Here is a 12,172-nt window from a genome sequence, read left to right as displayed (position 1 = left end):
GTGCTACTAGACCTTAGTGCTGCCTTTGACACCATCGATCACCACATTCTTTTGGAGAGACTGGAAACCCAAATTGGTCTACCGGACAAGTTCTGGCCTGGTTTAGATCTTACCTGTCGGAAAGATATCAGTTTGTCTCTGTGAATGGTCTGTCCTCCGACAAATCAACTGTACATTTCGGTGTTCCTCAAGGTTCCGTTTTAGGACCACTATTGTTTTCACTATATATTTTACCTCTTGGGGATGTTATTCGAAAACATAATGTTAACTTTCACTGCTATGCGGATGACACACAGCTGTACATTTCAATGAAACATGGTGAAGCCCCAAAATTGCCCTCGCTAGAAGCCTGTGTTTCAGACATAAGGAAGTGGATGGCTGAAAACTTTTTACTTTTAAACTCGGACAAAACAGAGATGCTTGTTCTAGGTCCCAAGAAACAAAGAGATCTTCTGTTAAATCTGACAATTCATCTTGATGGTTGTAAAGTCGTCTCAAATAAAACTGTGAAGGACCTCGGCGTTACTCTTGACCCTGATCTCTCTTTTGACGAACATATCAAGACTGTTTCAAGGACAGCTTTTTTTCCATCTACGTAACATTGCAAAAATCAGAAATTTTCTGTCCAAAAATGATGCAGAAAAATTAATCCATGCATTTGTTACTTCTAGGTTAGACTACTGCAATGCTCTATTTTCCGGCTACCCGGATAAAGCACTAAATCAACTTCAGTTAGTGCTAAATACGGCTGCTAGAATCCTGACTAGAACCAAGAAATTTGATCATATTACTCCAGTGCTAGCTTCCCTACACTGGCTTCCTGTTAAGGCAAGGGCTGATTTCAAGGTTTTACTGTTAACCTATTAAGCGTTACATGGGCTTGCTCCTACCTATCTTTCCGAGTTGGTCCTGCCGTACATACCAATACGTACGCTACGGTCACAAGACACAGGCCTCCTAATTGTCCCTAGAATTTCTAAGCAAACAGCGGGAGGCAGGGCTTTCTCCTATAGATCTCCATTTTTATGGAACAGTCTGCCTACCCATGTGAGAGACGCAGACTCGGTCTCAACCTTTAAGTCTTTACTGAAGACTTATCTCTTCAGTAGGTCATATGATTGAGTGTAGTCTGGCCCAGGAGTGTGAAGGTGAACGGAAAGGCTCTGGAGCAACGAACAGCCCTTGCTGTCTGTGCCAGGCCGGTTCCCCTCTCCACTGGGGTTCTCTGCCTCTAACCCTGTTGCAGGGGCTGAGTCACTGGCTTGCTGGTGCTCTTTCATGCCGTCCCTGGGAGGGGTGCGTCACTTGAGTGGGGTTGAGTTACTGACGTGATCTTCCTGTCTGGGTTGGCGCCCCCCCTTGGTTTGTGCTGTGGTGGAGACCTCTGTGGGCTATACTCGGCCTTGTCTCAGGATTGTAAGTTGGTGGTTGAGGATATCCCTCTAGTGGTGCGGGGGCTGTGCTTTGGCAGAGTGGGTGGGGTTATATCCTTCCTGTTTGGCCCTGTCCGGGTTTCTTCGGATGGGGCCACAGTGTCTCCGGACCGCTCCTGTCTCAGCCTCCAGTATTTATGCTGCAGTAGTTTATGTGTCGGGGGGCTGGGGTTAGTTGGTTATACCTGGAGTACTTCTCCTGTCTTATCCAGTGTCCTGTGTGAATTTAAGTATGCTCTCTCTAATTCTCTCGTTCTCTCTTTCTCTCTGAGAACCTGAGCCCTAGGACCATACGTCAGGACTACCGGGCATGATGACACCTTGCTGTCCCCAGTCCGCCTGGCCTTGCTGCTATTCCAGTTTCAACTGTTCTGCCTGCGGTTATGGAACCCCTACCTGTCCCAGACCTGCTGTTTTCAACTCTTAATGATCGGCTATGAAAAGCCAACTGAGATTTATTCCTGATTATTATTTGACCATGCTTGTCACTTATGAACATTTTTGAACATCTTGGCATGGTTCTGTTATAATCTTCACCCGGCACAGCCAGAAGAGGACTGGCCACCCCTCATAGCCTGGTTCCTCTCTAGGTTTCTTCCTAGGTTTTCGCCTTTCTAGGGAGTTTTTCCTAGCCACCGTGCTTCTACACCTGCATTACTAGCTGTTTGGGGTTTTAGGCTGGGTTTCTGTACAGCACTTCGAGATATTAGCTGATGTAAGAAGGGCTATATAAAATAAAATTGATTGATTGATTGATTGGTTGCACGTGCTTGACCTACTTGCTCTGCCCCGGTATAAACAGTTTGCTTGCTTAACACAATTGCTATTGCGCCATCCAGTGGACGCAATTGGAACAGCAGTTTATTTTATAGAAAAATTGCAGCGCATTTTTATAATTTACAAATTTTTTTCATTTATTTTTTCATTTTTTTATTTATTATTTTTTTCAAAATCATCTCGCGGGCCGGATTAAACCCGTTTGCGGGCCTGATCCGGCCCGCGGGCCGGACGTTTGACACCCCTGGTCTACACCATTCAGCATCGTTCACACCCTCTTACGCTTTAGCCCACCCATCTCTTTAAGGGTTGATCCGATCATTCTGTCCTAACAACAGCAGTCAAGCACACATCTAACTGGCTAACGTTGGCTAGCTTGCTAGCTACTTCCAGACACAAAGAGAGAACAGCTCACTGACCATTTTACTCGCCCTAGCAGAGCTGGTTAGGTTGTTTTTATTTTATCCAGAGCGTTGGTGACTGTAATTGTGCTGCTGGCAACAATTTACGCTTTTTTGCCAACGTTTACTGACACCGGCCATATTCAATGGGTGTTGAGCGTTCGTAAATTCTGCGCTCTGGCACACTCAGACGAGAGTGATCTGAAATCAGAATAGTTAGCCAGAGCGAATTTACCAGCTAGGTCTATCAACTGTTGTCGCAGTGACATCATTAACATTCTATTGAAATGCACAGTGGAGTCTTTTGTTAAGACAAGTAGCTAGCTAGCTAAACAATGAACCATAATCCCAACTCATGACGTTACTACCCTGCATGAATCTGCAGGTAGCTAACCAACCAGGTTCATCGTTAGCTAGCTAACATTAGGCTATAACTAGCAAAGCAAATGGCTCTGAGATACTAATAATATTACTACACAGATCATACACGTAACGTTAGCTAGCGAGCCAGCTAACAGTACACTTTAACTTGAAATGAAAACGAATTTCTAACAAAATTAGAAACGTGTAATATCTGACAATGTAGCTAGCTAGACTATCTTACCCGTATACAAGGATGGACGCTTCTCCCTCTCTGTCATGGATGCCATGGTTGCCCTTAGTTTGAAGATGTAATCCGGAGACAGGTGTTTTCTCCATCTCCTTAGCTATCATACTCTAATTCCACAGATTTCAAAACTTGGTCTTCCAGAAAGTGGAGAGCAACACTTATGCAGTACTACTACCCAATATGTTTTTTTTAAAAGCTGCATTAGACAGGATTACCTACACATACTGACCAGCTCAAATAGACAGAAGCGTGCTACATGGCTGACCAATCCGAACTCATCTCTCGGCATGTCCAGCCCACTCATTATCTCAGCCAATCATGGCTAGCGGGAAGGTTGCTGTCTTTTTCTGTGGCTAGACCAACTAGGCTCGTAATTTAACAATTTTAAACATATTTACAGATGGCATACAAGTTTGTTATTAAGGCACATGAAAGTTCACATGTTCCAGAAGGCATTTCTGCCCAAAAAATGCATTTAGATTTTAAAAAAAAGTTTACGTTCAAATGGCTCTCCTGTGAAGTAGTGACACGCGACATACGCCTAGTTTCCTGTAACGAGTCACATATGCTTCTCTATTTATGCATGGAAATACTTGGGATCAGATTTACTAAATTAAAATCACTTTGAGCTGATTTCCTGGTGATTTTACAGTCTTTTATGTCCAACATGAAAAGGATTTTAGTGGCCAAATAAAATCACCCACGGGCCGAATTTGGCCTGCGCGCCGCCTATTGGGGAACCCTGATATAGGGAATAGGGTGCCATTTGGAATGCATCCATGGTTATATGACATCATTTGGGAGGTTTTGGAGACTGTACAGATTTGTCCTAATCCAGTCAAGGTCACTGGTGTAATTTCCTCTCTCTCTTGATCCCAGTATCACAGCCACAGCTGCCAGTATTGGTGCAGCTGGAATTCCGCAGGCCGGACTGGTCACCATGGTGATCGTGCTAACCTCAGTGGGCCTGCCCACTGATGACATCACACTTATCATTGCTGTGGATTGGGCGTTGTAAGTACACAACGCTTCTGTTTGGTCTTCACGCCCAGTTTCTATTTATATTTGACATAATAAAAGTTGATAAAGGGTGAGGTGTTGATAAAGTTAAACCTAAGCAAAGTTGGCCGTATTTTACAAAGTCAATAAAAAACTGGTTTTATAGAATCTTATTATTAAGAATAACATTGTACTGAGATATTACGAGAAGTTGATTTTAAAATATATACTATAGTGATCTCAATATGCCACAAAAACTGTGGTACTGTAATGTGTTACTAGTGCTCTCACAACACTACTAGACTGTAGCTTCAGTGTGTGTGCAGTGCACCAACAGAGCCTCCCACCACCACCAAGGCAGCTGAACCTATTTTTGTGTTCCAGAGACCGTTTCAGGACCATGGTCAACGTGATGGGAGACGCTCTGGCCACGGGGATCATGGCTCACATCTGTAGAAAAGACTTTATCAAGGAGGGAGAGCAGGTGAGAGAAACTCTGTTTCTCAATATGCATTCTACCGTACACTCATGCTCTGAGTGCATTCTCTGAAGACGTTCTCTTGAGTACGTTCTTGTGAGGACGAGAGTGTGGAGAATGCATAAAACAATACATTTGAGAAGCACTCGCACTCCCCCTACTGTATTACCTCACGCTTCACCTCCCCATTCACTGAACCTTCTTCCAGCCAGGACAATCGTAACAATAGACGAAACAAGATATACACAAAGCAAACGTTTTACTTCATAACTATCTTCTAGCTAGCTATAGTGCATTCGGAAAGTATTCAGACCCCTTTACTTTTTCCACATTTTGTTACGTTACAGCCTTATTCTAAAATGGATTTAATATAAAAATGTCCTCATCAATCTATTTACATAGGTATTCAGACCCTTTGCTATGAGACTCGAAATTGAGTTCAGGTGCATCCTGTTTCCATTGATCATCCTTGAGATGTTTCTACAACTTGATTGGAGTCCACTGTGGAAAATTCAATTAATTGGACATGATTTGGAAAGGCACACACCTGTCTATATAAGGTCCCACAGTTGACAGTGCATGTCAGAGCAAAAACCAAGCCATGAGGTCGAAGGAATTGTCCGTAGAGCTCCGAGACAGGATTGTGTCGAGGCACAGATCTGGGGAAGTGTACCAAAACATTTCTGCAGCATTGAAGCTTCCTAAGAACACAGTGGCCTCTATTCTTAAATGGAATAAGTTTGGACCTACCAAGACTCTTCCTAGAGCTGGCCGCCAGGCCAAACTGAGCAATCGGGGGAGAAGGGCCTTGGTCAGGGAGGTTACTAAGAACCCAATGGTCACTCTGAGATGGGAGATGGGAGAACCTTCCAGAAGGACAAACATCTCTGCACCATTCCACCAATCAGGCCTTTATGGTAGAGTGGCCAAACGGAAGCCACTCCTCAGTAAAAGGCACATGACAGCCAGCTTGGAGTTTGCCAAAAGGCACCTAAAGGACTCTCAGACCATGGGAAACAAGATTCTCTGGTCTGATGAAACCCAGATTGAAGTCTTTGGTCTGAATGCCAAGCATCCCTATGGTGAATCCCTATGGTGGTGGCAGCATCATGCTGTGGGGATGTTTTTCAGCGGCAGGGACTGGGAGACTAGTCAGGATCGAGGGAAAGATGAACGAAGCAAAGTACAGAGCGATCCTTGATGAAAACTTGTTCCAGAGTGCTCAGGACCTCAGACTGGGGCGAAGGTTCACCTTCCAACAGGTCAACGACACACAGCCAAGACAACGCAGCAGTGGCTTCGGTACAAGTTTCTGAATGTACTTGAGTGGCCCAGCAAGAGCCCGGACTTGAACCCGATCAAACATCTCTGGAGAGACCTGAAAATAGCTGTGCAGCGACGCTCCCCATCCAACTTGTAGCGTCATACCCAAGAAGACTCGAGGCTGTAATCACTACCAAAGGTGCTTCAACAAAGTACTGAGTAAAGGGTCTAAATACTTATGTAAATGGAATTTTAACGTTTTTTATTTGTAATAGATTTGCAAAAAAATTAAAAAAAACAGTTTTTGCTTTGTCATTATGGGGTTTTGTGTGTACAGTGGGGAAAAAATGATTTAGTCAGCCACCAATTGTGCAAGTTCTCCCACTTAAAAAGATGAGAGAGGCCTGAAATTTTCATCATAGGTACACGTCAACTATGACGTATGGTCAGATGAAACCAAAATATAACTTTTTGGTAAAAACTCAACTCGTCGTGTTTGGAGGACAAAGAATGCTGAGTTGCATCCAAAGAACACCATACCTACTGTGAAGCATGGGGGTGGAAACATCATGCTTTGGGGCTGTTTCTCTGCAAAGGGACCAGGACGACTGATCCGTGTAAAGGAAAGAATGAATGGGGCCATGTATCGTGAGATTTTGAGTGAAAACCTCCTTCCATCAGCAAGGGCATTGAAGATGAAACGTGGCTGGGTCTTTCAGCATGACAATGATCCCAAACACACCGCCCGGGCAACGAAGGAGTGGCTTCGTAAGAAGCATTTCAAGGTCCTGGAGTGGCCTAGCCACATCAACACCCAAGAGATCCACAGATTTATATTGCACTCCACACTGCCCTCACCCACATTGACAAAATGAATACCTATGGAAGAATGATGTTTATTGACTACAGCTCAGCATTCAACACCATAGTCCCTCCAAAGCCCATTACCACGCTCAGGACCCTGGTACTGAACACCTCCCTCTGCAACTGGATCCTGGACTTCCTGACGGGCTGCCCCCAGGCGTTGAGGGTAGGCAACAACACATCTGCCACGCTGACCATCAACATGTGGGCCCCTCAGGGGTGTGTGCTTAGTCCCCTCCTGTGATTTGATTGATTTACCAAAACCCTCATGACAAGCTGAAATCGCTGAGGCGTACACCTTCATAGTGGACCAAAGGCGGCAATGCGCATTGGCTCGCGACGCGAACAGATCTATGTCGGCTCTCCCGAACAGTGCTACTCGTTATCCCGAGGACCCCCTTGAGACATGAGGTCCGCCCCCTCATTGAGGTAGTCTGGGATATGACGGGCTGTCAAGGAGTGAAGGCGCCAGTGCACCCACAACCACAATCTCTTTGCCAGCTGGTAGAGCGCAACACATTGCGGCCCTGAAGCCTAGGAGCGAAATGTTGCAGAACCATCAGCACCGTCTCTTGCTCTAGGAGATTGATGTGGCGATTCTCCAATGGAGGCCACACATCCCCCACTGCTCGATTCTGGCATGTCCCCCCCATCCAGTCAGAGAAGCATCTGTATAGACTGGAATGTGAGAGGAGACTCTTCCCATCAGGACACCACGTGTACAGATCCGCCCTGAGGTTGCTGGGAACGACCAACAGCCGGCGACGATGACGCACAGGGTCTAGTCGCAAGTAAGCCAACACTCCCAAGTAAGCCAACATTACGCACTTGGGGCCAGGGAGTACCTAAACGGCTCCCTCATGTATTCGTACAATATTCCCCGGAAGTCGAAGCAGAGAAACTTCCCGTGGCACAGTTTCACCGGCACATGAAAGTACACGTCCTTCAGGTCTATACTCTTGCAAAAGTTGTTTAGGTGGATACATTCCATCAGACGCTTTGACGTGAGCGAAAAGGCTGTTTGGCTAATCTCTCGGTCAGGGTGCGCTGGCCAGTGGTGGAAAAAGTACCCTATTGTCATACTTGAGTAAAAGTGTAGATACCTTAATAGAAAGTTACTCAAGTAAAAGTGAAAGTCACCCAGTAAAATAGTACTTGAGTAAATGTCTAAAAGTATTTGGTTTTAAATATACTTAAGTATCAAAAGTAAATATAATTGCTCAAATATACTTAAGTATCAAAAGTAGAAGTAAAAGTATAAATAATTTCAAACTCCTTATGTTAAGCAAAGCAGACTGCTCCATTTTCTTGTTTTTAAAATTGACGGATAGCCAGGGGCACACTCCAATACTCAGACATTATTTGCAAAAGATGTATTTGTGTTTAGTGAGTCCACCAGACCAGAGGCAGTACGGATGACCACGTGTTCTTTTGATAAGTGCATGAATTTCACAATTTTCCTGTCCTGCTAAGCATTCAAAATGTAACGAGTACTTTTGGTTGTCAAGGAAAATGTATGGAGTAAAAAGTACAATATTTTCTTCAGGAATGTAGTGAAGTAAAAGTAAAAGTTGTCAAAAATAGAAATAATAAAGTAAAGTACAGATACCCCCAAAAATGACTGAAGTAGTACTTTAAAGTATTTTTACTTTAAAGAGGCTCAGTCTTTTTTGGAACCACGAAATAGGGCGAGTAAAGCCCCTTGTTTCTCTGTTCCGAGGGAACCACTGTATCCGCCTCCTTTGACAGTAGCTCCGCAATCTCTAATTTTAGAGCCGCGACTTTCTCTGTCGATGACATCACCATCTCCACCACTCCCGTGTAGGGAGGAGGAGACCAGTGAAATTGGATAGTGTAACCCAGTCTTAGCGTTTGTTTTAACCAGGATGGAGAGTGCTGCTTTGACGCCACTCCCAATAATGCTGCGAGAGCAGGAGAGCGTGCAGCTGGGGAACGTTTAGTAGAAACTATCTGTATTCCTCTATGGTCCTGCCCGCCACTGGCCACTGGTCGTAACACGGTGGCACAGCCCATGGTGGCCCCTTGTGAAAGGGAGAGGAAACAGCCTGGTTCTGTGGAAGCCGGCGGTGCTGATACAATGGTTACATGCGTAACGCCAGTAACAGCGCCTCCTGATAGCATAGAGCCATGCTCAGGCTGTGGGCTCATATGTGGGCCAGAGGTTGTCCCCGCTGCCTGCCAAAAAGAGGCTGCCGGCGGGTCGGAACCCTTGCTGTCACACGCGCTGTTTGCTCTGACGAGTGCCGGGTGCATGAACCAGAGTTATGTGTGTCTATGACCGGGGGCCGGACGCCTCTGGATAGATAGAGAGAGAGAGGGAGAGGAGCAACCTGAGAGATCTTAGGTTTGCCATGGAAAAAGGGCTCTTTTGTGTCATTGTCCTAAAATAATGCCATCTCTTTATTACAAATAGACAAAGTATCCAACAGGAGGGTGAGGAATGACAGAAGGAAAGCCGGCTACAGTCGGGTCCTCCATCTGCTCCCCCGCGTTGCGTCAAACGCAGCGTCGCTTCTGATCACGAGGGTTTTGCCTTTGTGCTTTTGCCGGCGTGTACTGCTGGGCAGGAGGGTCGGCGCTGGGGCAGCTGGAACAGCAGGAGTGTTGCTTGGAGCTGTCGCCTAGCGGCAGGCATGCCGCTGAGCTGTAGACCCCGGTCTCTGGGAAGAGGAGGATGAGGAGGACAGCTGCCGGTGCTGCGCGGCTGACGTAGCCAGAGGCAGATATTTAGCCAGCTGCTTCCTCCCTCCAATTTTCTAAAGCGCTCAGTCGCCTGCACCACGGCGGCCCCGTAAAGGGCTTTCTTGGAGATAGGCGCGTTGAGCAGCTTGTTTCTCTCCGGCTAATTCATGGCAGTGAGAGAGAGCCACAGGTGCTGGTGAGTCACGATAGATGTAGCCATTTCCCGTCCAGCGCAGATGAGCAACAGCGTCTTTGATTTGAATTTCTTCAGTGAAGAACGCCTAAAGAATGGCTGCATCACCACTTGGTATGGCAACTGCTCGATATCCGACCACAAGGCACTACAGAGGGTAGTGTGTACGGCCCAGTACATCACTGGGGCCGAGCTCCCTGCCATTCAGGACCTCTATACCAGGTGGTGTCAGAGGAAGGCCCTAAAAATTGTCAAAGTCTCCAACCACCCAAGTCATAGACTGTTTTCTCTGCTACCACACGGCAAGCGGTATCGATGCAGGACCATGAACAGCTTCTACCCACAGGCCATAAGACTACTAAATAGTTAATCAAATTGCTACCCGGACTATTTGCATTGACCCCCTTTTTTACGCTGCTGACACTCGCTGTTTATTATCTATGCATAGTTACTTTACCCCTACCTACATGTTCATATTACCTAAATTACCCCGACTAACCTGTACCCCGCATATTGACTCGGTACCGGTGTCCCCTGTAAATAGCCTCGTTATTATTATTTTATTGTTACTTTTTTTAAACTTTAGTTTATTACTTTTTTTTAAACATATTTTCTTACTTACTTTTAAAAAACTCTGCATTGTTGGTTAAGGGCTTGTAAGTAAGCATTTTAGGGTAAGGTCTGCATCTGTTGTATTCAGCGCATGTGACAAATACAATTTGAATTGAAGTTATTTCCCAATCTCTCTGTTGAATACAGATATTAAGATTCTTCCTTAGAGTTCTATTTGCATAGGGAATTATTTTGGTTTGGCATTATTTCACGGATTGGTTTATTCTACATTTATGGGTGGGCTATGAAGACATGTAGTTATGAGATAAAATAACATTAAAACAAAGTTTCAATTGCAACTTACAATATATCCAAGTGTGTTGGCCGTTTTAAATGTTTGGTTTCTTTGTACCTCCCATTGCGTCCTGACATTTGAACCAGCAGTGGACCTATCTATTTGTTTTGCATTGGGAATTCTTTGCTTTAGCACAAATTCACGGATTGGTTCCTTCTTCTACCTCCCGTTGTCTTTTACCCCCTTCAGGTGCCTTTGATCTGCGAGACCAAGCCCATGATCAGCATCCAGCAGATGACGTACCAGAAGAATGGTGTGCACCAGCCCACTCCCTGTGGACCGGGGGGCCCAGATGTGGCTCGTCTGATGCAGCTGGAGGAGGGGGTTCGGCCGGAGCAGAGGAAGAGGAACCCCCACGCTCCCCAACACCAGAGGGAGCACAAGGACAAGGACCACTGCTCCATCGACATGAACGGCCTGGAGACCAACGTATAGACAGAGTTATCATTGAGCTGCATCCTGATTCTTCACACTTCTCCTTAAGTGTGCATTTGCACACTCCCCGTCATGGATCTAATAATGGTGGATCTAACAACTCCCTCTAGCCAATTCTTAGCCTACACCAATCCTACGCTTTGAAATCCATGATGAGAAGTGGGAAAATGCATACTTTGGAAAAAGTGTGGAGAATCAGAATGCAGCCAGTATCATAGCTACAGGGGAGAGAGGGAGAGAGGAAGGACTGACTGACTACACCAGAGCTCGGGACGACCAACCCGACCTTTGCTGGCACACTATGGCCCACTGTGGATGCCATTCAGAGGATGTGTAAAGAAAATACGATTTTCTACATTATTTATATTACAACCCACTATGATTGTGTATATTTCTGTGTATATATTTATAAGACTTATTATACTATGCGCCAGCAGCAGAGTGATATGGTGGGAGACATTCTATATGAAGAGCAGACATTACATACAATGAGAAGACTTTATTTGGTACACCACCCTGTTCATGAAAATGGTTTGCTCTTACAGCCAGTGAGTCATGTGGCCGTGGCTTGATACAGTTGAAGTCGGAAGTTTACATACACCTTAGCCAAATACATTTAAACTCAGTTTTTCACAATTCCTGACATTTAATCCAAGTAAAAATTCCCTGTCTAAGGTCAGTTAGGATCACCACTTTATTTTAAGACTGTGAAATGTCAGAATAATGGTAGAGAAATTATTTATTTAAGCTTTTATTTCTTTCATCACATTCCCAGTGGGTCAGAAGTTTACATACACTGAATTAGTATTCGGTAGCATTGCCTTTAAATTGTTTAACTTGGGTCAAACGTTTCGGGTAGCCTTCCACAAGCTTCCCACAATAGGTTGGGTGAATTTTGGCCCATTCCTCCTGACAGAGCTGGTCTAACTGAGTCAGGTTTGTAGGCGTCCTTGCTCTCACACGCTTTTTCAGTTCTGACCACTAATTTTCTATAGGATTGAGGTTAGGGCTTTGTGATGGCCACTCCAATACCTTGACTTTGTTGTCCTTAAGCCATTTTGCCACAACTTTGGAAGTATGCTTGGGGTCATTGTCCATTTGGAAGACAC

The 12,172-nt window shown here is 45.2% G+C and overlaps 2 protein-coding genes across 2 annotated transcripts in view; both read left to right on the top strand.

Annotated features, from left to right (window-relative positions):
* Nucleotides 1–4,239, top strand: part of LOC121581378 (excitatory amino acid transporter 5-like) — a gene marked incomplete at its 5' end in the record, with an annotated part of 29,921 nt that extends 25,682 nt beyond the window's left edge. Inside the window, one exon of the mRNA XM_041896889.1 lies at nt 4,101–4,239. Coding sequence (XP_041752823.1) covers nt 4,101–4,239 — 139 coding nt within the window. The remainder of the gene's footprint in view (nt 1–4,100) is intronic.
* Nucleotides 4,240–4,610: 371 nt separating this feature from the next.
* Nucleotides 4,611–11,699, top strand: LOC121581608 (excitatory amino acid transporter 5-like). Its single transcript, XM_041897100.1, has 2 exons — nt 4,611–4,704; nt 10,818–11,699. Exons 1-2 carry the CDS (start codon nt 4,621–4,623, stop codon nt 11,061–11,063), a joined length of 330 nt encoding a protein of 109 aa, XP_041753034.1. The 5' UTR covers nt 4,611–4,620; the 3' UTR covers nt 11,064–11,699.
* Nucleotides 11,700–12,172: the final 473 nt, after the last annotated feature.

The sequence above is a fragment of the Coregonus clupeaformis genome, chromosome 14, assembly GCF_020615455.1.
Source record: "Coregonus clupeaformis isolate EN_2021a chromosome 14, ASM2061545v1, whole genome shotgun sequence".
Lineage (NCBI taxonomy): Eukaryota > Metazoa > Chordata > Actinopteri > Salmoniformes > Salmonidae > Coregonus > Coregonus clupeaformis.
This window is presented reverse-complemented; position numbering and strand designations above follow the sequence as displayed.

Bases quoted from the DNA above. Each gene is read 5' to 3' on its own strand.
- LOC121581608 (XM_041897100.1), top strand. From the start codon at position 4,621: ATGGTCAACGTGATGGGAGACGCTCTGGCCACGGGGATCATGGCTCAC. The intron at 4,705-10,817 runs GTGAGAGAAACT...TACCCCCTTCAG, and splicing joins TTATCAAGGAGGGAGAGCAG to GTGCCTTTGATCTGCGAGAC.